The sequence below is a fragment of the Bos indicus genome, chromosome 15 (assembly GCF_029378745.1).
Source record: "Bos indicus isolate NIAB-ARS_2022 breed Sahiwal x Tharparkar chromosome 15, NIAB-ARS_B.indTharparkar_mat_pri_1.0, whole genome shotgun sequence".
Taxonomy (NCBI): domain Eukaryota; kingdom Metazoa; phylum Chordata; class Mammalia; order Artiodactyla; family Bovidae; genus Bos; species Bos indicus.
In genome coordinates, this window is record NC_091774.1 from 51,390,429 (window position 1) to 51,417,112 (window position 26,684).

General features: G+C 43.1%; 2 protein-coding genes and 1 pseudogene across 2 annotated transcripts; 2 read left to right on the forward strand and 1 right to left on the reverse strand.

The window, feature by feature from the left end:
* The first annotated feature begins 7,349 nt into the window (after positions 1–7,349).
* On the forward strand, positions 7,350–7,973 carry LOC139187173 (RNA polymerase II subunit A C-terminal domain phosphatase SSU72 like protein 3-like). The gene is made up of 2 exons (XM_070803182.1): positions 7,350–7,373; positions 7,413–7,973. The coding sequence occupies exons 1-2, from the start codon at positions 7,350–7,352 to the stop codon at positions 7,971–7,973; spliced, it is 585 nt and encodes a 194-aa protein (XP_070659283.1).
* A 5,314-nt stretch (positions 7,974–13,287) lies between these two features.
* On the forward strand, positions 13,288–13,872 carry LOC109569563 (RNA polymerase II subunit A C-terminal domain phosphatase SSU72 like protein 3-like). The gene has a single exon (XM_070803183.1). The coding sequence runs from the start codon at positions 13,288–13,290 to the stop codon at positions 13,870–13,872; it is 585 nt and encodes a 194-aa protein (XP_070659284.1).
* A 10,491-nt stretch (positions 13,873–24,363) lies between these two features.
* LOC139187175 (olfactory receptor 52B4-like) lies at positions 24,364–25,628 on the reverse strand (annotated as a pseudogene).
* Between the last annotated feature and the right edge of the window lie 1,056 nt (positions 25,629–26,684).

Below are 26,684 nucleotides of genomic sequence, written 5' to 3' on the forward strand. Positions count from 1 at the left end.
CTTCTCCTCCTGCCCCCAATCCCTCCCAGCATCAGAATCTTTTCCAATAAGTCAACTCTTCGCATGAGGTTACCAAAGTACTGGAGTTTCAGCTTTAGCATCATTCCTTCCAAAGAACACCCAGGACTGATTTCCTTTAGAATGGACTGGGTGGATCTCCTTGCAGTCCAAGGAACTCCCAGGAGTCTTCTCCAACACCACAGTTCAAAAGCATCAATTCTTCAGTGCTCAGCTTTCTTCACAGTCCAACTCTCGCATCCATACATAACCACAGGAAAAACCATAGCCTTGACTAAACGGACCTTTGTTAGCAAAGCAATGTCTCTGCTTTTGAATATGCTATCTAGGTTGGTCATAACTTTTCTTCCAAGGAGTAAGCATCTTTTAATTCCATGGCTGCAGTCACCATCTGCAGTGATTTTGGAGCCCAAAAATATAAAGTCTGACAATGTTTCCACTGTTTCCCCATCTATTTTCCAAGAAGTGATGGGACCAGATGCCATGACCTTCATTTGCTGAATGTTGAGCTTTAAGCCAACATGTTCACTCTCCTCTTTCACTTTCATCAAGAGGCTTTTCAGCTCCTCTTCACTTTCTGCCATAAGGGTGGTGTCATATGCATATCTGAGGTTATTGATATTTCTCCCAGCAGTCTTGATTCCAGCTTGTGTTTCTTCCAGCCCAGCGTTTCTCATGATGTACTCTGCATATAAGTTAAATAAGCAGGGTGACAATATACAGCCTTGATGTACTCCTTTTCCTATTTGGAACCCTTCTGTTGTTCCATGTCCAGTTCTAACTGTTGCTCCCTGACCTGCATACAGGTTTCTCAAGAGGCAGGGCAGGTGGTCTGGTATTCCCATCTCTTTCAGAATTTTCCACAGTTGATTGTGATCCACACAGTCAAAGGCTTTGGCATAGTCAATAAAGCAGAAGTATATGTTTTTCTGGAATTCTCTTGCTTTTTCGATGATCCAGCGGATGTTGGCAATTTGATCTCTGGTTCCTCTGCCTTTTCTAAAACCAGCTTGAACATCTGGAAGTTCACGGTTCATGTATTGCTGAAGCCTGGCTTGGAGAATTTTGAGCATTACTTTACTAGCGTGTGACATGAGTGCAATTGTGCGGTAGTTTGAGTATTCTTTGGCATTGCTTTCTTGGGGATTGAAATGAAAACGGACCTTTTCCAGTCCTGTGGCCACTGCTGAGTTTTCCAAATTTGCTGGCATATTGAGTGCATCACATTCACAGCATCACAGCATTTTGAGGTTGCATCCGAGTACTGCATTTCAGACTCTTTTGTTGACCATGATGGCTACTCTATTTCTTCTAAGGGATTCCTGCCCGCAGTAGTAGATATAATGGTCATCTGAGTTAAATTCACCCATTCCAGTCCATTTGAGTTCGCTGATTTCTAGAATGTCGACATTCACTCTTGCCATCTCCTGTTTGACCACTTTCAATTTGCCTTGATTCATGGACCTAACATTCCAGGTTCCTATGCAATATTGCTCTTTACAGCATCGGACCCTGTTTCTATCACCAGTTACATCCACAACTGGGTATTGTTTTTGCTTTGGCTCCATCCTTTCATTCTTTCTGGAGTTACTTCTCCACTGATCTCCAGGAGCATATTGGGCACCTACTGATCTGGGGAGTTCCTCTTTCAGTATCCTATCATTTTGCCTTTTCATACTGTTCATGGGGTTCTCAAGGCAAGAATACTGAAGTGGCTTGCCATTTCCTTCTCCAGTGGACCACATTCTGTCAGACCTCTCCACCATGACCCTCCTGTCTTGGGTGGCCCCAGGGGCATGGCTTAGTTTCATTGAGTTAGACCAGGCTGTAGTCCTAGTGTGATTAGATTCACTAGTTTTCTGTGATTATGGTTTCAATGTGTCTGCCCTCTGATGCCCTCTTTCAACACCTACCATCTTACTTGGGTTTCTCTTACCTTGGACGTGGGGTATCTCTTCACAGCTGCTCCAACAAAGCGCAGCTACTGCTCCTTACCTTGGACGAGGGGTATCTCCTCAGCACCACCCCTCCTGACCTTGAACATGGAATAGCTCCTCTAGGCCTTCCTGCGCCCGTGCAGCCAGCGCTCCTTGGACGTGGGGTTGCTCCTCTTGGCTGCCACCCCTGGCCTCAGGCATGGGGTTGCTCTTTCCAGCCGCTCCCCCTGGCCTCGGGTGTAGGGTAGCTCCTCTCTACTGCTCCTGTGCTGTCACAGCCTGGCACTCTCTGCCACCGCCCCAGACCATAGACGTGGGGTAGCTCCTCCCGGCCGCTGCCCCTGACCTCGGACCAGAAGCATCCTAAGATACTGGTAAAAGGAACGTCCAATGATGGAGATCAGAACTCAGCATCCTGGGAACCCACACACCCCAAGTGAGACCTGAAAATGCCTTCGAAATGCCACCAACAGCTCTCTGCTGCTGCTGCTAAGTCGCTTCAGTCGTGTCCGACTCTGTGAAACCCCATAGACGGCAGCCCACCAGGCTCCCCTATCCCTGGGATTCTCCAGGCAAGAATACTGGAGTGGATTGCCATTTCCTTCTCCAGTGCATCAAAGTGAAAAGTGAAAGTGAAGTCGCTCAGTCATGTCCGACTCTTCAAGATCCCATGGACTGCAGCCTACCAGGCTCCTCCATCCATGGGATTTTCCAGGCAAGAATACTGGAGTGGGGTGCCATTGCCTTCTCCGACCAGCAGCTCTCAGTCCTGGCTAAATTCTATAGGTAACATCCACAGCTCCATGTAAATGATCTCTGAGTTCTGATCACCTCCTCTAATCTGTCTCCTATTTTCCAGGCAAGAAAGCCCCAGGTGCTGCAGGGTTTGAGAGGAAATGTGGGTCCAAGCAACCTTTTAAGTTAAGTCAAGTCATATTCGACTCTTTGCGACCCCATGGACTGCAGCACGCCTGGCCTCCCTATCCATCACCAACTTCCGGAATCTACTCAAACTCATGTCCATTGAGTTGGTGATGCCATCCAACCATCTCATCCTCTGTCATCCCCTTCTCCCCCTGCCCTCAATCTTTCCCAGAATCAGGGTCTTTTCAAATGAGTCAGTTCTTCGCATCAGGTTTTACTCACATACTATTCTCATTCTTAGCAACTTCAGCAACCAACACATTTCCCACTCAGTGTCCACAATGTTCAGGGCTTGATGTCTTCCTCAACTACATTTTTTTAAGATTTTTTTGGATGTGGAACATTTTTTTTAAGTCTACTGAATTTGTTTCAATACTGCTTTTTTTTTTTTTCTTCTTCTTCTTCTTTGGATTTGAGGGATGTGGGATCTTAGCTCTTTAAGCAGGGCTGAAACCTGTACCCCCTACAATGGAAGGTGAAGTTTCATCCACTGGACAACCAGGGAAGTCCCTCAATTGCTTTTTTCTAACTCTACAATAGACACCATCAAAATATAAACAATAAATTCACCACCATTAAAGTTCGAACTTTCCAATCTTTTTTATATTTTTATAACCTATAGGGCTTCCCTGGTGGCTCAGCAGTAAAAGATCCACCTGCCATTGCAGGAGATGTGGGTTTGACACCTGGATTGGGACGATCCTCTGGAGAAGGAATGGCAACCCACTCCACTATTCTTGCCTGGGAAGTCCCATGGAGAGAGGAACCTGGCCGTCTACACTACACAGGGTTGCAAAAGAGTAATAAACAACTTAGCGACTAAACAACAGAGAGGATTCTTAAACCATGTTCCAAAACCTTTTTAATTCAGTACCATTCTTTTTAATTTATTCAAGTACACTTTATATTTTTTAAGTAAACAAATTCTATTTTTAATTTCTTTTACACTGCAAAAGAATACAATGTTGTATTAGCTTCTACTGTACAACAAACTAAATATATCTCCACTTTCTTAGGATTCTTTTCCCATATAGGTCATTAGAGACCTTCAGAGAGTTCCTTGTGCTAGAGTAAGTCCTTAGTAGTTAACTATTTTATGCACTTTATATTTTGTAATTCATCACTATAATCTCTCCATCTAAGCACCTGCAGCATTTTAATCCTCTGTCATATTTGCCTTGCCTGTCTCAACAAAAAGGAACTCAGAAACATATTACATTTTCCTCAAAATGGGTATTCTGGTGAAAATAATATCAGCTGGATAACACATTTCTATCTTCAGAAGAACATTCAACACTACCTTAAAACCTACTTCAATTTGGTGTTCCCATCACATGAAATGATAGCCTCAACAGATTATCCCCTCCAGTCACCAATCCTGACCCTGACTACCCACCAGCAGCAGAAAGACTAATGATAAAGCCCAAGGAATCTACTAGGAAAGAAACCCTCACGTTCCTACCACCAGCACTGCCACATGCAGATATATACACATAATCACCTGTGGTGAAAGAAAATTGAGTGTTTCTAAATTACTACCCTCTCTCCTCTTCAGCAAGTCCTCTTATTTCACTTCAGCATCTCTCTTGATCCCACATCTACTCCACCTGTCCAGAGCCACAACCCTACTCCTGGGTCCACTCTTTTCCTCAGGAATTACTGTACTAACTGATACATCTCCAGGTCCACCCTTCACTCCAATATGCCTACAATGTGTAGAGAAAGTCATCTACTTGGTGACATAGCAAATAACCTAATTCAATCATGCCAACTCCCTCTCCTTTATTTTCTCCTTTAAGATACACAGGCCTTGGTGTTACTGCTGATCACAACCAAGAATAATTCATTTCCCAATAGTGAGGATGCACTTTCAGAAGAGCATAATACTCAGAACAGTGAATGTTAAGCATGAACAAAATTCTCTTGAGGAAAGAATGCTTTTCTCCCTGGAATTTATATCAGTTCAGTTTAGTTCAGTGGCACAGTTGTATCCAACTTTTTGGGACCCCATGGTGTGCAACATGCCTTGTGCAGGACTTCCTTGTCCATCACCAACTCCCAGAGCTTACTCAAAATCATGTCCATTGAGTTGGTGATGCCATCCAACCATCTCATCCTCTGTCATCCCCATCTCCTCCCACCTTCAGTCTTTCCCAGCATCAGGGTCTTTTCAAATGAGTCAGTTCTTGGCATCAGGAGCCCAAAGAATTGGAGTTTCAGCTTTAGCATCACTCCTTCCAATGAATATCCAGGACTTACTTCCTTCAGAATTGGCTGGTTGCATCTCCTTGCAGTCCAAGGGACTCTCAAGAGTCTTCTCCAACACCACAGTTCAAAAGAATCAATTCTTCAGCACTCAGCCATCTTTATGGTCCGACTCTCACATTCATACATGACTCCTGGAAAAACCATAGCTTTGTGTAGACAGACCTTTGATGGCAAAGTAATGTCTCTGCTTTTTGATATGCTAAATTTTTCAGTTTTTTTTTTTTTTTCCCCAAGGAGCAAGCATCTTTTAATTTCATAGCTGCAGTCACCATCTGCAATGATTTTGGAGCCCAAGAAAATAAAGGCTCTCACTATTTCCATTGTTTCCCCATCTGTCTGGTTCTAACTGTTGCTTCTTGACCTGCATACAGGTTTCTCAGGAGGCAGTAACAGTGTCTGGCATTCCCATCTCTTTAAGAATTTTCCACAGTTTCTTGTGATCTGCACAGTCAAAGGCTTTACTGTACTATAGTCAATGAAGCAGTAGTAGATGTTTTGATATTTAATGATTCAACTATTATTATTAGTCTAGTTAGATGGACTGTTCTCCTTTATTTCTGCATTCTCTCGCTTCACTGATTAAGCTTATCCTTTAGCTAATATTTTTCACAGACAAAAGCAGGCAGAGGACATAGTGGGGAAAGACCATAGGGTCCTGTTCTGCTTCACTTTGAGCCCAAGATCTTGCTCTACAAGGTTTTTTAGACGCCTTCAGGTTTGAGTCGCTACTCTAATAAAATTTCATGCTGTATGTAGCTTCTGACTACCTTTTCATTTATGCCTGGAGTTTCTTTGACAAGATCTTTATCTTTTGAATGTCCTGCTTCCCTTGTATTCTTGATGCCCTGTTTTGAACAAATTCTCAGAGCTTCCAAGTATCAATCGAGGCTCAGAAACACCTGCTTTGAGTCAGTTGCTCTCAAACCTTGGTGTACATTGCAATCATCTAAAGGGCTTTGTACATCCCAGATATCTGGGCTTCACTCCAAGATTTTCCAATTTGGTGGCCTGGGGTCCAGAGTTACTTTATCCCACATTCTGGGTGAATGTTAATGTCCTGGCTTTGGGACTCATACTTGGAGAAGATAAAGTGTGTTCACTGAGGATTCCTTCAATGTGACAATCACTACAATTAACAGAGGCACAGAGAAAAAAAAAAACTGTGAGTTTCTAAATGGATGCTTCTTCTGAACGATTTTGAAGAGATAAGACTGTGTCTCCTTACTGTTTGGTGTACGGTTCATAATTTTTAGGTCTATAACCTTGATAGGTCACCTCTCCAAACTGACAAAAGAAACAGAATTTAAAATTTCTATATTTCAGTATAGAGTGTTCAGAGAGAGCTGTACTTGACAACATGGGAAAGCCATGGAGGTGGCTCCAGTCCCTGAAGGAACATCATGAACTCAAGAAAATCAAATGGAGGATGTGCATGTTTTGAAACTCCTGCAACACTAACAGGAGGGATGTTTTCCAAACAGTTGCTTTGTACACTGGTGAATCATGCTATTCTTTATGGGCAAAATTATGTGCTTCCCCTATAATTTAACAAAATTACAATTCTAGATTATCAATTGTAGGAAATAAATATGAAACAACTCTTGCAATTATACATATAATGAATTTACTGTAAGTTTGAAAACTTCAAACACACTTTTCACATGCATGTTCTCTGGTCAGTAGAGAGAATGATGAAAAGCTTGGAAGTACCCTGGACACATTGTCTTATATGCATAGTAGCCTCTTCCAAATGTGGCCCAGAGGATGAAGTGGAGACTACAAAATACTCCCACCAGGGATCCAGACCAGGGTGGAGAACAGACGTTCAGGTAATTGAATTACCAAACTTAGCCCCATATACACAGGCATATACAGGGTTAACTGTACCTGGCAAAGGACTCTGGGGTGGCAAGGAAGCTGGATGGGCATCTCCTGGCAGTTGAATTGGGTGATTGGATCACCGGGTCGTTCCAGTCACACCACTGGGTCCATTATCTAAATCCAATCACTCAAGAGTTAAGCCAATCACCAAAGAGGTCTCTGCCCACCTTGGGCCCAGGCCTCCACATGAAGGCCTTCTCTCGTCTCTGATTCAAATGCTCATTTCAAAAGTGGACCCAGCCAGTCATCTCCCTGGCCTTCAGAGTCCCCCTCAGACCCTGAAGTCCTCGTGTCCAGCTGGAGTCCCAAGAGACTGCCGCCATGCCCTCCTCCCCACTCAGGGTGGCTGTGGTCTGCATGAGCAGTGTCAACAGGAGCATGGAGGCTGTGGTCTGCATGAGCAATGTCAACAGGAGCATGGAAGCCCACCGCATCCTCAGCAAGAACGGGTTCCATGTCAGGTCTTTCGGAGCCGGATCCCACGTGAAGCTCCCAGGAGGGGCACGCAAGCCACCCGTGCTCTACGACTTCTCCACGTCCTACAAGAAGATGCACAGCGACCTCTCCTCTAAAGACCAAAAGCACTACAAAAGGAATGGAGTCTTACACATCCTGAAAAGAAATGAGAGAATCAAGCCTGGCCCAGAAAGGTTTCAAGAGTGCCCAGATCCCTTTGACGTCATCTTCACCTGTGGGCAGAGGGCCTATAACCGGGTGGTGGCCGACCTATGTGCCAGGGATCAGGAGACCTGGCAGCCTGTGCCAGGCGTCAACGTGGACATAGACGACACCCTGGAGGCAGCCAGCCTTGGAGCCTCGATCATCTGTGAGCTCTGCCAGGGTCTCCAGCAGGCAGACGACACGCAAAGTCATCTGGCTGAGCTGCTCCAGGCAGCGAAGGAGAAAACAGGAAGGAGCTTTCTGCACATGGTCTGCTTCTACTGAGGAAGCATCTTGGCTGGTTTCAGCTCCTTTGTTGGTAAGAACCCGTGCCTGGACTCTTGAGCTGCTGGGTATTTTCTGGGAGAGGCTTCTTCAAAACCGTTTCTGTTAAAGGCCATCTCTGTATGATCTGTTGTCAGGTACACCCCACCCAGTGAAGGAGGTGGAGGAGGACAGCATCACATGGCACGGGGAACATGGAACACCGGTAGACATGCCAACCCTTCCAATGTGGGGAACGATGGTGTGGAACTGGACCTGGAAGGAAGAACTCAATGCTCACAGGGTTCTGCAAGGAGGTTAATCTCGAGGACTCTCTTTACTGGATGGACTATCAAGACTGATCACAGAGCCCAGGACAAGCAATGCATTGAAGGATATTCTGAGAAAAAGGAACAGTGTCTATATATTGATCTATATGGATACTAATTTCCTTTTGTCCTTTTGGTGTGGTGTATCAATACGACGGGTTGTTTTTTCTTAAGTGGGATGGGAATACATTGAATGGAAATTATATTGAATTAGAAATATTTTTGCTTTTAGAGTGTTTGTCTTTGATGAATGCCTACTTTATTAGAAACTCAGGGTAGACCATGTGTGGCTTTTTTAGGGGAAAATCCAAGCATGATTTGTTTAATCCAATGGCTTATTTATGAAATAAAATTAGAAATCACGACCCAGAGGGATAGTATGGGGAGGGAGGAGGGTTCAGGATGGGAAACATATGTATACCTGTGGCGGATTCACGTTGATATATGGGAAAATCAATACAATATTGTAAAGTTTAAAAAAATTTTTTTAAAAGAAAGAGAAAAAAAAAAGAAATCACTGTAGTCCATGGTCACATTTTTACTAAAATCCAAGCCCTATCTGTTGAACTATGTAGCGTATTTAAATAAAACAAAATGAAATAAATCAAAATAAAACTCTTTAAGAAAAGGCGTCTTCTCATTTGTCATAGGGGATGGGTATCTTGAGTTCCTTTTTTTCAAAGCCTATAAATCCCATGTAGAAAAGCATCCTTTTCTCTTGAGAATTTACTTCTTGCTTCAAACATTCGCTGTTTTGTGTTTTGTGCTCCTCTGAAAATGGATCCTCATTATTTGGCAGTGAAACATTCTTGGTTCTGACCAGCTGTGCCACCAAGTCCTGTGTGACTCACAGAAGAAAATAAAGGAGAGGTGGTTGGGATGGTGAAGTAGTTTACTGACTATCAGAAAGTAAGTGTGGGCTTTGTTATCTGTGTAGGTGGCATGGAGTGCCATGGATCTGGAGGGATCAGGGAGTACAGGACATCCTGAGGACAGGAGTGCACTGAGCAGTAGGGAGGTGGCTCTGCATAGGGGGAGAAGCTGTGGGAGCAGAGGCAGGTGTTGGAGTTGAAAAGACAAGACATGATGAAGAGAAGGGAGAGGGATGGATATAGAAGCACTCAATTTCTGTCTTTCCCCACATGTGAGCAGGTGCATCTATATCTGAAAGTGGCAGTGGTAGGGAGATGACGGTTTTCTTTCCTGGTAGAGTCAGTGGTATTCAAGATCAGTCTCTTACCTGAGGGTGGACAGTCATGGTCAGGAATGGAGAGAGAGTAGGAGTCGGCTGAGATCATCTTTTCCAATGATGGGACCACAAAATTGAATTAGGGACATTTAGGAGCCCCTTGAAAGAAAGAGAAATGATTTGTCCAGGTGAACTTATTTTGCCAGAAAATCCATATGCAGAAAAAGCTGTTGCTTGAATTCCTGCCCGTAGGGATATGCAGGAAGAAAATATGAGAGAGTGCAACTGGTTCAAAGTGCTGTAGATGTTACACAGGAGCAACTATAGTAATGTCTCCTAACATAGTATGTATCCATGGAAAAATTAAGGGAATGGAACTGGATGAAATGGATGCTGAAGCATAGTTTGTCTAAGAGCTATTAGAGTTGAAAAAAATAAACAAAAGATTGGAAGGTGGGTGGTTGAATGTTGGTGAATATTCTGCTTTGGATTTTGATGTAGTGGCAGAGATCTGGGTGGATGTATGGAAGCTCCTGTCACAGGGGAGTGTGAAGAAAAAGGCAGCTGGGGAAGAAGTGACAATACAAAAGTTTGCTGGTGTTGAATGGGTGATGTGTGTACTTGTAGGGTTTGTTAAGTACTTGACCTATATCTTCTGATTTTACATCCAGAATTGACAGAATATGGGTTCCTCAGAGTGGTAAGTCCAGAAAGACAGAGAAGAGATTTTGTCTACAGGATCGATTAAAAAAGAAAGAAAAGAGGTAGTAGTCATAAAAAAGATGTTGACATCATTCAAAAGAGAACTGACTCTAAAGGAAATCAATCTTCATATAAATGAAAACATATTCAAGGTTATCTCAAGGTGAAAAAACAGGGATGGTGTTCAGTTAAATAGGGCTCAGAATTGGCAGAAAATGAAGGGAACCCTGCCCTGTAAGGTCTCCTCTATCAGCACTGCAGATATCAGGAAGGCTTATGAAGTGACACAGGAGCACTGCTCTAGCACTAAGAGCTCAACTGTTGACTGCCACAGTGCTGGCATGCTGAACAAAAACCCCCCTTCCCCACCCTGAGTCTCAGAGAGAAATTCAGGAGCACACAAAGCAGATCAGAAGCAGAGGTTTTTGCCACTGTGTGACCCTAGAGCCATCTTATGAAGAGAAAGGACCATGATGAAATAACTTCCTCCTGTAGTATCATGAATGTAGTTTGGGCTCTGAGATCTTTCTTCTCTCTCTCTCTCTCTGTTTTTCCAGGCAGGATGAGTTAGGTCTCAGGCAGTGACTGTTAAAAAACATTTTCATATCATATTTGAGAGCTGACTACCTTTTCAGGTATGCCTGGCCTTTTCTCTAATCTGGCTTTTCTCTTCAGAATATTCAACCTCCCATCTAGAGGCAATGCTTCTCAGGGACTTCCAAGGTCCAGTCAAGTTTCTGAAATCCCTGCTATTAATCTACTTGCTCTCAATCTTTACTGCACATCCCTGCGATCCAATTCAGTGGTCTGGGAGTCCAATTCCCAGGTTAAACAAGCTCCCCTTCAGTTCATGTTGATGCTCTGGGGGTCACACTTTGAGTAGACTTGGGCTGTTTACTGACATAGGACTCTGCACTCAGAGAATCACTGCAATGGACTGAACACTCAGTCTGTGGCTCTATGAAGAGATCTTTGCCCTCGTCATTTTGAAGTGACAGCATTAAGTCTCCTTAGTGGTCAATGTCCCAACCCCAAGTTTAATATCTGTACAGTTGCTTCATCAGCTATGCAAATGGAGAAATCAATGAAAAGGCTCCTATTTTGAGTATGGAGCACTCAGACTGAGCTGCTTTTGGAGACAAGATAAGGGAGGAGGATCAGGTCGGTTTGCTCCAGAATTCTGATGAATTGAAGAAAAGAGAAAGGAGAAAATGCGGTGTTCTTGCAACTTGTGAAACCCTATCAAATGGCAGTCATATTTTCCAGAGATTGCTTTTGACACTGGTGCATGCTTTTATTGACTGATAGGAAGAACCATGAATGCCTTCCTAGGATTTAGCACAACTGCTCTCAGTTCAGTTCAGTTCAGTCGCTCAGTCATGTCCGACTCTTTGCCACCCCATGAATTACAGCACGCCAGGCCTCCCTGTCCATTACCAACTCCCAGAGTTCTCTCAGACTCACGTCCATCGAATCAGTGATGCCATGCAGCCATCTCATCCTCTGTTGTCCCCTTCTCCTCCTGCCCCCAATCCCTCCCAGCATCAGAGTCTTTTCCAATGAGTCAACTCTTCAAAGGTGGCCAAAGTACTGGAGTTTCAGCTTTAGCATCATTCCTTCCAAAGAACACTCAGGACTGATCTCCTTTAGAATGGACTGGTTGGATCTCCTTGCAGTCCAAGGGACTCTCAAGAGTCTTCTCCAACACCACAGTTCAAAAGCATCAATTATTCGGCACTCAGCTTTCTTCACAGTCCAACTCTCACATCCATACATGACCACTGGAAAAACCATAGCCTTGAATAGATGGACCTTTGTTGGCAAAGTAATGTCTCTGCTTTTCAATATGCTATCTAGGTTGGTCATAACTTTCCTTCCGAAGATAAGTGTCTTTTAATTTCATGGCTGCAATCACCATCTGCAGTGATTATGGAGCCCAAGAAAATAAAGTTTGACATTGTTTCCACTGTTTCCCCATCTATTTCCCATGAAGTGATGGGACCAGGTGCCATGATCTTTGTTTTCTGAATGTTGAGCTTTAAGCCAACTTTTTCACTCTCGTCTTTCACTTTCATCAAGAGGCTTTTCAGTTCCTCTTCATTTTCTGCCATAAAGGTTGTGTCATCTGCATATCTCAGGTTATTGATATTTCTCCCAGCAATCTTCATTCCACCTTGTGCTTCTTCCAGCCCAGCGTTTCTCATGATGTACTCTGCATAGAAGTTAAATAAGCAGGATGACCATATACAGCCTTGATGTACTCCTTTTCCTATTTGGAACCAGTCTGTTGTTCCATGTCCAGTTCTAACTGTTGCTTCCTGACCTGCATATAGGTTTCTCAAGAGGCAGGTCAGGTGGTCTGGTATTTCCAACTCTTTCAGAATTTTCCAGATTATTGTTCTCCACACAGTCAAAGGCTTTGGCATAGTCAATAAAGCAGAAATAGATGTTTTTCAGGAATGCTCTTGCTTTTTCGATAATACAGCAGATGTTGACAATTTGATCCCTGGTTCCTCTGCCTTTTCTAAAACCAGCTTGAACATCTGGAAGTTCACGGTTCACAACTGCTCTGCCAGAGTATCAATTCTAATATGAAAATCTGGGGAGCAACCACTGTGATTCTTGCATCATTGGATTAGGAGGATCAGGAATCTCAAAGACCTTTTCCACATACACGTCTTCAGTTCTTTGGAAGGCTGGTGAGAAGCCAGTGAGTAGTCTAGCTGTTTTGCCTGATACCAAGTATAGCCCCATAAACACAGGCACAGATGGAGTTAACTGGAGATGGAAAAATGCTCAGGAGGGGGTGGGGGTTGGGTGGGCACACAATGGCATTGAGGTTGGGTGATTGCATCAATGGAATTGTTCAGAATACAGCACTGGGTTCTCTGCTCCCAGCCCACCATTCAAATCCAATCAGTCAAGAGTTAAGCCAATCATCAATCAAGATTTCCCCTCCCACTGAGGACAAGTGCCTCCATATAAACGCCTTCTTTCTTCTTTGACTCTAACACTCCTTGGAAGAGCTGGACCCAGTCGGTCATCCCCTGGCCTTCAGAGTTCCCTGAGCCCCTGAAGTCCGGGCGTCTGACTAGAGTCCCAAGTGGCCGCCACCATGCCCTCATACCCGCTCAGTGTGGCTGTGGTCTGCATGAGCAACATGAACAGGAGCATGGAGGCCCACCGCATCCTCAGGAGGAAAGGATTCCGAGTCAGGTCCTTCGGAGCTGGATCTCGAGTCAGGCTCCCAGGAAGGGCACGCAACCTCCCCGTGGTTTACGATTTCTCCACTACCTATGAGGAGATGCGCAAGGATCTTGTGCGCAAAGACGGACAACGCTATAACAGCAACGGCATCTTATACATCTTGGGAAGAAACGAGAGAATCAAGCCTCGCCCGGAAAGATTTCAAGAGTGCCGAGATCGCTTTGACGTCATCTTCACCTGTGAGGAGAGCGTCTACGACAAGGTGGTGGAGGAGCTGTGGGTCCGAGAGCAGGAGACCTTCCAGCCTGTGCACGTGATCAACGTGGACATGGCCGACAACGCGGAGGACGCCACGCTTGGGTCTTTGATCATCTGTGAGCTCTGCGAACGCCTCCAGCAGGCAGACAACCTGGAGGACTCTGTGGTCGAGGTGCTCCTGGCAGCCGAGCGCAAAACTGGCAAGAGCTTTCTGCACACGGTCTGCTTCTACTGAGGATCTTGTCTGCTTGCAGGTCCTCTTGGTAAGCACTTGTGTCTGGACATTGGGCTAGGTGGTATTTTCTGTCAGAAGCGGCTTCCAAGGCCTTTCTGCTAAAAGCCATCTACATAAATTTTTCCAGGTACACTCCAGCCTGGGAAGGAAGTGGAGAAGGAAATCTTTTTCTGCAAAGTAACATGAATGCCCTGGAGGCATCCAAACCCTTCCACGGTGGGAGACGATGGTATGCATTCTTGACCTGGAAGGAACACTTCAGGGCACACAGGGCTCTTCGAGGAAGTTAACCTAGAGGACTCCATTATCCACATCAAGAGACCAAGGTTTACAATGGGCCAGTGATGCGTTGAAGGACATTCAGGGAAGAAGAACAAACAAACCCCACACCATTTCCATTCCATCATTTGTTTTTACTTCATCATTTTAATACAATTTCCTTTTGTCATTTTTGTATTGTGCATCAGTATAAATGAATTTTTCTTTTTAGCGAGATAGGATTATATTTAATGTTTGGACTTTAGAAATCTATTTTTAGTTTAGAAACTCAGGTTCGATAATAGTAGGCATTGATTGCTAAAATTTGAGCATAATCTGTTCAATTCAATATTCATTAAATGAAATAAAAGCTTCTAGTTTATAGAAAATGGATCTCCTAATTTGTTGTAGGGGTTGGAACTTACAAAAGGAGCACCTTGGTTTCTTACTGTTCAAGCTGAATGAATTCCACAGGGTAAAGCGCTCTTTCCTCAAGCAGATTTTCTTCATGCATAAAAGGTTCATTGAGTATTGAACTCCTCTAAACGTGGATTCTCACATGCTAGTAAAGTAATGCTCAAAATTCTCCAAGCCAGGCTTCAGCAATACGTGAACCGTGAACTTCCAGATGTTCAAGCTGGTTTTAGAAAAGGCAAAGAAACCAGAGATCAATTTGCCAACATCCGCTGGATCATCAAAAACCAAGAGAATTCCAGAAAAACATCTATTTCTGCTTTATTGACTATGCCAAAGCCTTTGACTGTGTGGATCACAATAAACTGTGGAAAATTCTGAAAGAGATGGAAATACCAGACCACCTGACCAGCCTCTTGAGAAACCTATATGCAGGTCAGGAAGCAACAGTTAGAACTGGACATGGAACAATAGACTGGTTCCAAATAGGAAAAGGAGTACATCAAGGCTGTATATTGTCACCCTGTTTATTTAACTTCTATGCAGAGTACATCATGAGAAATGCTGGGCTGGAAGAAGCACAAGGTGGAATGAAGATTGCCAGGAGAAATATCAATAACCTGAGATATGCAGATGACACAACCCTTATGGCAGAAAATGAAGAGGAACTGAAAAGCCTCTTGATGAAAGTGAAAGACGAGAGTGAAAAAGTTGGCTTAAAGCTCAACATTCAGCAAACGAAGATCATGGCATCTGGTCCCATCACTTCATAGAAAATGATGGGGAAACAGTGGAAACAGTGTCAGACTGTATATTTGAGGCTCAAATCTCTGCAGATGGTGACTGCAGGAATGAAATTAAAAGACGCTTACTCCTTGGAAGAAATGTTATGACCAACCTAGATAGCATATTGAAAAGCAGAGACATTACTTAGCGAACAAAGGTCTGTCTAGTCAAGGCTATGGTTTTTCCAGTGGTCATGTATGGATGTGAGAGTTGGACTTTGTAGAAAGCAGAGTGCCCAGCCATTAAAAAGAATACATTTGAATCAGTTCTAATGAGGTGGATGAAACTGAAGCCTATTATACGGAGTGAAGTAAGCCAGAAAGAAAAACACCAATACAGTATACTAACACATATATATGGAATTTAGAAAGATGGTAACAACAACCCTGTATGCAAGACAGCAAAAGAGACACAGATGTATAGAACAGTCTTTTGGACTCTGTGGGAGGTGGGGGGTGGGGAATGATGTGGGAGAATGGCATTAAAACATGTATAATATAATATAAGAAATGAATTGCCAGTCCAGGTTCGATGCAGGATACAGGAAGCTTGGGGATGGTGCACTGGGATGACCCAGAGGGCTGGTATAGGGAGGGAGGTGGGAGGGGGGTTCAGGATGGGGAACACGTGTACACTCGTGGCAGATGCATGTTGATGTATGGCAAAACCAATACAATATTGTAAGGTAAAAAATAATAATAACAATTTTTTTTAAATTAAAAAAAAAAAGAAAGCTCAGTGCCAAATAATTGATGCTTTTGAACTGTGGTGTTGGAGAAGACTCTTGAGAGTCCCTTGGACTGCAAGGAGATCCAACCAGTCCATTCTGAAGGAGATCAGCCCTGGCTGTTCTTTGGAAGGAATGATGCTAAAGCTGAAACTCCAGTACTTTGGCCACCTCATGCGAAGAGTTGACTCATTGGAAAAGACTCTGATGTTGGGAGGGATTGGGGGCAAGAGGAGAAGGGGACGACAGAGGATGAGATGGCTGGATGGCATCACTGACTCGAGGGGCATGAGTCTGAGTGAACTCCGGAAGTTGATGGACAGGGAGGTCTGGCGTGCTAGGATTCATGGGGTGGCAAAGAGTCGGACACAACTGAGCAAATGAACTGAACTGAACTGAAACTTGGATTCTGTCTATAGGGAAGTGAATCATCTTGTGTCTGACCAGCAATGAGACCTAGGCTTACTGGAGAAACTTACAGGAGAAAGTAAAGGAAAGGGGAGTTGGCCTGGTTGAATGAGGTATCTTGCTATGTCAGAAGGTTGATGTGGACTTTATTTACAGAGCAAAGGCAGGATGGAGCAAGGGTGGACCTGGAGGCATGGGATGAGCTAGTAAAGGTTTTCCCAAGGAGAAGTGTGGATTGAGCAGTAAGGTGGACGCTCTGGACAGGAGGAAAAGCCATGGGATCATAGGAAGCTGATGGAGTTGAAAGGACAGAACATGCTGAAGAGGAGAGAGAGGGAAGAATTTAGAAGCAAAGTCAATTTTCTGTCTTTCCACACTGGTGACGGGGTGTACCTATCCACGTGGGGCAGTGCTGGCGGTAGGGAGTTGAGGGTTTCTTTCCGGGTAGATTCAATGAGCTTCAAGGTCAGTCTTTCATCTGATGTTGAGGCAGTCAGGGCAGAAATGGGAAAGGGATCAGATGGTGTGTTGAGATGATCATCTCCAATGATGGGAACACAAAATGGAAATAGGGAATGTTGGAAATTTCTCTCCCTTTATAAGAGAGAGAAATGATCTGTCCAGGAGATCTTACTTTTGTCAGAACATTCACTGGAAGGAATTGAGAAAATATTTTTGGTTGGTTTCCTGTCTGTAGAGGAATGGAGGAGGCAAATATGATAAAGCATGTAAAAGTGCGGCTGGTGTTCCAAAGGAGTGACTCCAGTGAGGAAACTCAACATAGAAAGTGTCCATGGAAAAGTTAAAGGGAATGGGACTGGATGAAATGGATGGTGGGACATGGTTTGTCTGAGAGTCCTTAGAGCTGCAAAAATAACAAAAGATTGGAGGGTTGACAGTTGAAGGTTGATGAGTGTCCTGCTTCAGATTTAGATGTAGTGCAGAGATGTGGATGGAACTTGGGAAGTTGCTGTCTTGGGGGAGGGTGTAAACAAAAGCAGTTGGGCAAATGTAACAACACTGAATATCTTTGGTATTGAATGGGTGATCTTTGTGCTGGTTGGGTTTGCTATGAATGGGACCTGTTCTAGTGACTTCACATAAAGAATTGTCAGAAGAATAGGAACCCTCTCATTGACATATGGACGATGACCCCGAGGATGCCACCCTTGGGTCTTATCATCTGTGAGCTCTGCGAATGCCTCCAGCAGGTGGACTACCTGGAAGACCCTCTGGTTAAGGTGCTCCTGGCAGCCCAGTGGAAAACAGGCAAGAGCTTTCTGCACAGGGTCTCCTTCTACTGAAGATCTTGTCTGGCTTCAGCTTCTTAGTCCCTAAGAACCTGTGCCTGGACATTGGGTTAGGTGGTATTTGCTGTGCAAGGATCTCATAGCTCTTTTTGCTAAAAGCCATCCTTATGATTTTTTTCAGGTGCACCCCACCCAAGCAAGAAAATGCAGGAGAAAAGCGTTGTGTGGATAATGGAACTTGAGTCACCAGGAGCCATCAAAAACCTTCCAAGGTGAGGGATGATGGTGTGGGGACTTGACTTGGAGGGAACAGTTCAGTGCTCACATGGCTCTGCAAGGAAGTGAACCTGAAGAACTCTCTTTTCAGATCAACTAATGAAGGCTTATAATGGAATGGTGGGTGTGTTTTGTTCAGTATAATCAGGAAAGAAACTTGTCTATTTCATCATTTTAAAACAATAACCTTTTTTCTCTTTTGTAGTTTTATATAAATATATAAATTTTTATTGAGATGTCATTCTAGTGAATTGTTTTTACTTAGAAATATATTTATATTTAGATTGTATGTCTTTTACTAATGCCAATCTTAAGAGAAACAACATAGATTATGGGTGGCATTTACTAAGATCCCATCATGATTTTTTCAATTAAATAGCTCATGACATTAAGTAAAATGAAATAAAACCCTCTGAATTATAGAAAAAGTGTCATCTTGTTTGTGGTAGTGCAGGGATCTTACAAAGTGAGCCCTCTGGTTTCTTATTGTTCAATCCATGTGAATTCCATGGAGGAAAAGCATTCTTTCCTAAGAAGTTCTTTCTTCATGCTAATTGAGTTCCTATCTGTTTGGGCAAGGGATGGCAAAAATGACAGATGAGTAAAATGCTGCAGGTACTGCAATGGAGAGATAACAGTGATTAATTACAAAATATAAAGTGTATATAAAATAGAAAACCAATAAGGACCTTTTCTGGGCTTCCCAGGTGGTACTAGTGGTAAAGAAGCCAGTTGCCAATGCAGGAGACATAAGAGATTCAGGTTTGATCCTTGGCTCGGGAAGATCCCCAGAGGAGGGCATGGCAACTCACTCCAGTATTCTTGCCCGAAGAATCCCATGGACAGAAGAGCCTAGTGGGCTACAGTCCATGGGGTTGCAAAGAATCCGATATGACGAGCGATGGAGCATGCACGTGCTCAAGGACCTTTTCTATAGGACAAGGAAGTCTCCTCCACTCTGTAGTAACCTATATAGATATATATGGATAAAAAAGGTTGAAAAGAGGGGATATATATGAGTGTGTGTGTATCTGATTCACTTTCTTGTACAGTAGAAACTAAAATAACATTCTAAATCAACTATAGACCAAAGAATATATATTTTTAATTTACTTAAAAACACCCAATGTGTCTGTGAATAAATGAAAACAAATGGGATGGGGGATAAAGTAGATTGTGAAACGTGGTTTGTCTAAGTCGCCTTAAAGGTCACAAAAATATAAAAATGTTTGGGGAGTTAGAACTTTAAGGTTGGTGAATTTAGTGTTTCACATTTTGATCTAGTGGTAGATTTCTTGTGGAACTATAGAAGCTGGTGTCTCTTGTAGAGTTAGAAAAATGCAGATGAGGAAGTTGTCAAAACCCTGAACATTGTGGGCATTGAGTGGGTGAACTTTTGGTTGCTGGAGTTTCTGTGAATAAGAACAGAAGGTAAGTAAAAGTTTCCTGGGAGGCTGCCTGGGCTCATGTTACCTCCCGAAACCCGAAGCACCTGGGATTCCTTGTGTGGAGAGTTGCAGACAGATTAGAGAGGGTAATGAGAATGCAGAGATCATTTACATGGAGTGGTGGATGTTACCTACAGAATGTGACCAGGACTATGAACTGCTGGCTGGATAAGAGCATAGCAACCCACTCCACTGTTCTTGCCTGGAGAATTCCATGGACATAGGAGCCTGGCAGGCTACAGTCCAAAGTGTCGCACAGAGTCAGACTTGACTGAAGTGATGTATAATGCACGCACTCATGAACTGCTGGCTGCATTCCAAAGGTATTTTCCAGGCTTCCTCAAAGTGATGACCTAAATCAAATCCCTTATGATTATACAGTGGAAGTGAGAAATAGATTTAAGGGCCTAGATCTGATAGATAGAGTGCCTGATGAACTATGGAATGAGGTTCATGACATTGTACAGGAGACAGGGGTCAAGACCATTCCCATAGAAAAGAAATGCAAAAAAGCAAAATGGCTGTCTGGGGAGGCCTTACAAATAGCTGTGAAAAGAAGAGAAGTGAAAAGCAAAGCAGAAAAGGAAAGATATAAACATCTGAATGCAGAGTTCCAAAGAATAGCAAGAAGAGATAAGAAAGCCTTCCTCAGCAATCAATGCAAAGAAATAGTGGAAAACAACAGAATGGGAAAGACTAGGGATGTCTTCAAGAAAATCAGAGATACCAAAGGAACATTTCATGCAAAGATGAGCTCGATAAAGGACAGAAATGGTATGGACCTAACAGAAGCAGAAGATATTAAGAAGAGATGGCAAGAATACACAGAAGAACTGTACAAAAAAGATCTTCACCACCCAGATAATTACGATGGCGTGATCACTCACCTAGAGCCAAACATCTGGAATGTGAAGTCAAGTGGGCCTTAGAAAGCATCACTACGAACAAAGCTAGTGGAGGTGATGGAATTCCAGTTGAGCTATTCCAAATCCTGAAAGATGATGCTGTGAAAGTGCTTCACTCAATATGCCAGCAAATTTGGAAAACTCAGCAGTGGCCACAGGACTGGAAAAGGTCAGTTTTCATTCCAATCCCAAAGAAAGGCAATGCCAAAGAATGCTCAAACTACCACACAATTGCACTCATCTCACACACTAGTAAAGTAATGCTCAAAATTCTCCAAACCAGGCTTCAGCAATATGTGAACCGTGAACTTCCTGTTGTTCAAGCTGGTTTTAGAAAAGGCAGAGGAACCAGAGATCAAATTGCCAACATCTGCTGGATCATAGAAAAAGCAAGAGAGTTCCAGAAAAACATCTATTTCTGCTTTACTGACTATGCCAAAGCCTTTGACTGTGTGGATCACAATCAACTGTGGAAAATTCTGAAAGAGATGGGAATACCAGACCACCTGATCTGCCTCTTGAGAAATTTGTATGCAGGTCAGGAAGCAACAGTTAGAACTGGACATGGAACAACAGACTGGTTCCAAATAGAAAAAGGAGTTCGTCAAGGCTGTGTATTGTCACCCTGTTTATTTAACTTATATGCAGAGTACATCATGAGAAACGCTGGGCTGGAAGAAACACAAGCTGGAATCAAGATTGCCAGGAGAAATATCAATAACCTCAGATGTGCAGATGACACCACCCTTATGGCAGAAAGTGAAGAGGAACTCAAAAGCCTCTTGATGAAAATGAAAGTGGAGAGTGAAAAAGTTGGCTTAAAGCTCAACATTCAGAAAACGAAGATCATGGCATACGGTCCCACCACTTCATGGGAAATAGATGGGGAAACAGTGGAAACAGTAACAGACTTTATTTTTCTGGGCTCCAAAATCACTGCAGATGGTGACTGCAGCCATGAAATTAAAAGACGCTTACTCCTTGGAAGGAAAGTTATGACCAACCTAGATAGCATGTTCAAAAGCAGAGACATTACTTTGCCAACAAAGGTTCGTCTAGTCAAGGCTATGGTTTTTCCTGTGGTCATGTATGGATGTGAGAGTTGGACTGTGAAGAAGGCTGAGCGCCAAAGAATTGATGCTTTTGAACTGTGGTGTTGGTGAAGACTCTTGAGAGTCCCTTGGACTGCAAGGAGATCCAACCAGTCCATTCTGAAGGAGATCAGCCCTGGGATTTCTTTGGAAGGAATGATGCTAAAGCTGAAACTCCAGTACTTTGGCCACCTCATGCGAAGAGTTGACTCATTGGAAAAGACTCTGATGCTGGGAGAGATTGGGGGCAGGAGGAGAAGGGGACGACAGAAGATGAGATGGCTGGATGGCATCACTGACTCGATGGATGTGAGTCTGAGTGAACTCTGGGAGTTGGTGATGGACAGGGAGGCCTGGCGTGCTGTGATTTATGGGGTCGCAAAGAGTGGGACATGACTGAGCGACTTATCTGATCTGATCTGATCAAGGTGATTGCAGTCCCAGGATGCTGAGTCCTGATCTTCGTCATTGGATGATCCTTTTACCAGTCTCTTAGGATGTGGTCTCAAAGAGTTGGACACGACTGAGAGACTTCACTTTCACTTTTCACTTTCATACACTAGAGAAGGAAATGGCACCCCACTCCAGTGTCCTTGCCTGGAGAATTCCAGGGATGGGGGAGCCTGATGGGTTGCCGTCTACGGGGTCGCACAGAGTTGGACACGACTGAAGCGACTCAGAAGCAGCAGCAGCAGAATGCTCCTCACAGTGGCAAGGTCTTTTCAGCTTCAGATCCACCAAAATCAGCCACAGTTTGGAACAGAGTGCTGGTAAATTCTCTGCGGGACTTCTGGCACTCCATTTGAAAAAAAAAAAAAAAAAACAGAACTGGGGGGCTGGGACTAGAACAGGTGTTGTTAAATATGGTGAGAGAATCATTTCCAGGTCCTATTAACACCACTGGTGTTGGTGGCTTTCCTAAAGGGAGGCGAAATTTGTCATTTTTAATGCTAACTAACAATAATATGTTTCTAGGTGTGAGGAATGGAAAAATAAAGAATTAGATGTGCTACTGGACATACAGAGGTTTTTTCTTGACTAGACAAATATAATTCCAGTTAAGACACAGATGCAAATGAAATATTCAGACAGTTGTTGTAGGTGAAATGGCAGCATTTGAATGCAAATTGTTGAAAGACATGAATGTACATGTAATTATATATGTTAAGTATGCCAGTGATAGCTTTGGGACTCTTTGATGGGGCACATGGACATGGCTGTGGGTATGTCAGAGCAAGCTGTATTTCTTGATCTGGATGATATTGGACTTTATAGTCTAAGAGCCAACAGCCTAACAATATGTGTGTCAGTAGCTTCATTCGTAATTATTTAAAATCCCTCATTTCAGTTGTTTCTTGATGTATATCCCCCTTCTGACTGTTGTTCCTGCTTCACTTCACTCTAAATCCACAGGGTAGAGGATATAATACTTCCACATTATTCCACTGGCCAAAGAAAGACATGAGGCGTTCACAGGTGCAAGGGAGTGGGGAACAGACTGCACCTCATGGAGGACGAATTGGCTTGTGTGGACAGTGGAGGGGTTGGGTAGGGAAGGATTATTGGCATGCATTTGTGCAGATAGTCAGCCCTATTGGAAACACTATCCGACTGAAAATGTCTGAAAGCTTAACAATATAGTCTGCAGGCATCGTGTGAGGACTAAGTTACTCTCAAATATTGCTGGGAGTCATGAAAAATAGTATAGGCTGTACAAAGGGAATCTTTCCACATAGGACAAAACTACAAATGCATTACCCCTGGACCAAGGTGCCCCCACTTGCAGAAATAGACCACAGATCTTTCAACAGAGTTATCCAACTGGAGAAGAGACAAAAAATACAGAAAAATAGAGAGACCTTTTTTTTGGGGGGGGGGGACCTTTTTTAAAATATATTTTTTTAATTGGAGGATAATTGCTTTACAATGTTTTGTTGGTTTCTGCCATACAATGTGAATCAGACATAAGTATACATATATCCCTTCCCTCTTAAGTTTCCCTCCCACCTCCTCCGTGTTCCACTTCTCTAGGTTATCACACATAACCTCCCTGTGTTATACAGCAGCATCCCACTAGCTATCTATTTTACAAATGGTGGTGCATATATGTCAACACTACTCTCTGAATTTGTCCTACCCTCTCTTTCTCCTGGGCTTTTCTGGATGCTCAATGATAAAGAATCCGCCTGCAATGCAGGAGACACAGGACACCACTACGCATCTTGTTGTGGTTCTTTCGTTACATCTTTAGTTGTGGAGATGCTTTTCTGCTGGTCTTAGAGTCATTTTCATTGATAGTTGTTCTGTAAATGGTTGCAATTTGGGATTGCCCATGGAAGCAGGTGAGCTTAGGGTCTTCCGACTCTGCCACATTGGCTACACCTCTACATATATCAGTGTGTTTCTTACGTACGCTTGCTCAGTGTACTCTTACATGTTTGTACTGTATTTGCTCTCATGTTGAGTACCTTCTTCCAAACAGTTGATAATACAAATAAAATGAAAGAATTAGTAAACATTTGCTATGTTTAATGTTTTGAAAGGATAAAGATTTACTGATACATATGTTCATTATTTATGGTAACATTGCATTAATGGTGAATACATATGAATTTTAAGATATATATGAATTTTATAATTGTCTACAAAGCAAAAATATGAAGAAAGCTACAACATGGGGGCAAATGGCAGGAAAATGTCTGAATGAGAGGAATAAAACAAGTGTAGCCATTCAAAGCATAGAATACCCTACTAAATAAGAGTTTAACAATTACCCAGGAAAGGTCACTGTTTCCAGGGCATTACTAACCTCCAGCCTAGGAGTAGGGAGGTGAACTAATCTAGTTATGAATTCTATGTATAAGAAAGTGAACTAAGACCCCAAAGGCACTGATATCTAATGAGTTACTAAAAACATTGCAAGAAACATTTACAAACCCATCCCTGATAAAATTGCTCTATGACAACAAGATACAGAGTTATTTGATTAGTATTTCCACTGTACCCTTCCACGTCTTGATACAAAAGCTAACCTAAAGCATGATGAGCATTACTGAGGAAAGCACAAGGGTAGTTTCCATTATTATAGTCATATCTGCTTTGGAAACAGCAAATGAACTACCAGCTCCCGAATCTGCTTGGTCTTAATCCCATGAACCGTGGGATTGAATGTAGGTGCAATGAGAATATACACACTGGCCAGAAGAATGTAAATACGGAGTGGAATGTGGTATTCAAACCACTGAGTGAGAACTGAGAAGATCCCAGGTCCATAAAAGAGGATGATGACACAGATATGGGAGCCACACGTGTTGAGAGCTTTGTGAGGAGCATCTTGGGAAGGGATGTGGAAGATAGCATGGAGAATAGGCATATATGAAACAAAGATTAGCACAACATCTAAGACCAAGGTCGACATCAGGACAAAAAATCAAACCAGATGTTCTATGTGAAAGTCGCTCAGATGTGTTCAACTCTTCGCGACCCAATGGACTACACAGTGCGTGGAATTCTCCAGGCCAGAATACTGGAGTGGATAGCCATTTCCTTCTCCAGCGTTTCGTTGGATATCGTTGCAGGAAATTTTTGCCAGGACAATGTTTACAAGCAGTGTTTGGGAGGATGTTACTTTTATAAAAAGTCAGTCTTTTCAGAAGAAATATTACAGTAAAACTGTACAATAACTTCTTAGGAAGATGGATATATGAATTTTCCCTATCAGTGTATGTGTAAGAACAGTGGTGTATCACAGGGGGTAGCGTATGGCAGTGTAGCAGTCAAATGCCATCACCAGCAAGATCTCAGACTTGTAAATGAAAGTGGAAGAGAGGAAGAATACCTGACAAATGCAGCGATCCAGGGAGAGCTCTCCAGCATGGAACCAGAGGATCGCCAAGGCCTGAGGGACTCTGCACATGGAGAGGACAAGGTCTGCTCCGGACAGCATGCAGAGGAAGAGGTACATGGGTTCATGGAGGCTGTGCTCGGTGAGGATAATGAAGAGGAACAGGCTGTTTCCAAGCAAGGCAGCGGCATAGGAAATAACAAAGGGGATGGAAATCCACATGTAGTGGTCTTCAAGGCCAGGGATGCCCAGCAAGCAGAAGATTGTGTGGCTAGCACCAGTGTGGTTTAAGGTCCTCATATTTGGGAAGTTCTCCCAGAATCTCATGCCTATTCATGGAGACAGAGGAAAACCCAAAATATATGCAAACATTTCTTTCAAATTATCATTTGATTTTGGTTCCTACTTCATCCCATTCCATTCTGATGATGTCAGGAATTTTGGATATATATGTAAATAAAGATAAGTAAGGTATGACTTGCTATCTGAATGAAGCCTTAATTTCAGGATCAAGATAGACTCATAAAGCAGTAGAGAAAATTAAATGAGTATGGTAATGATTAACATCTTGTTGTCCAAAATTAAGCCAATACACAAACAGAATGGAAAGAATAATTTATTCTGTATTTGTGTTGGTTTTAAGAATGAGTTATTTATGAACTTACCTTTGAAAATACTTTTGTGACTATGGGTAGGAAATCAGGGGAGGAGCAGAACAAAGGCTTTCCCTGAGCAGGTAGCTATGTCCTATTGTTTTGACTACAGAATAAGGAGTAGGGTAGTATAATATGAGTTTTGTTACCTCATCAATATTTATTGTGTCCCTTGTCAATTTCTTTCTAGGCAACAGTGAAAAAATTCTGGTAAAGACCTAAAAGACTTGTGCACCATGTATCCAGGCCAGCTGAAGGCTGAGGAGTTCATAATATAGTCCCGTTATCTATTGTACTACATAAGAAAGAGGAGTTGTGAGGTCACATGGAAGGAGGAGCTGCTGCTGCTAAGTTGCTCAGTCGTGTCCGACTCTTAGCGACCCCATGGACTGCAGCCCACCAGACTTCTCCATCCATGGGATTTTCCAGGCAAGATTAGTGGAGTAGGGGGAGGAGCAGTGGGCCCAAATTCTAAGAGCTAATGGAGAAGAAGAAAGAAAGGTTCAATTGTTACAGTTTCTAGAAGAAACACAGGTGGTTTAGTGGACAAAGGTCTCTTTTCCCCCTGAATCAATATCCAAAATTGCTATTTGTAAAAGGAGTTTTTTTATACTTTGAAGGCCAAACTCAAAGGCATACCCTTTCCATGCCCTCTCTCACTATGACTGAAGTTGACTCCCATGTCTATCTGCATTCTCAAGATAGAAGCTTGGTGCAAAACTCAGGGAGTTGCAAATTCAGGAATCCATGAA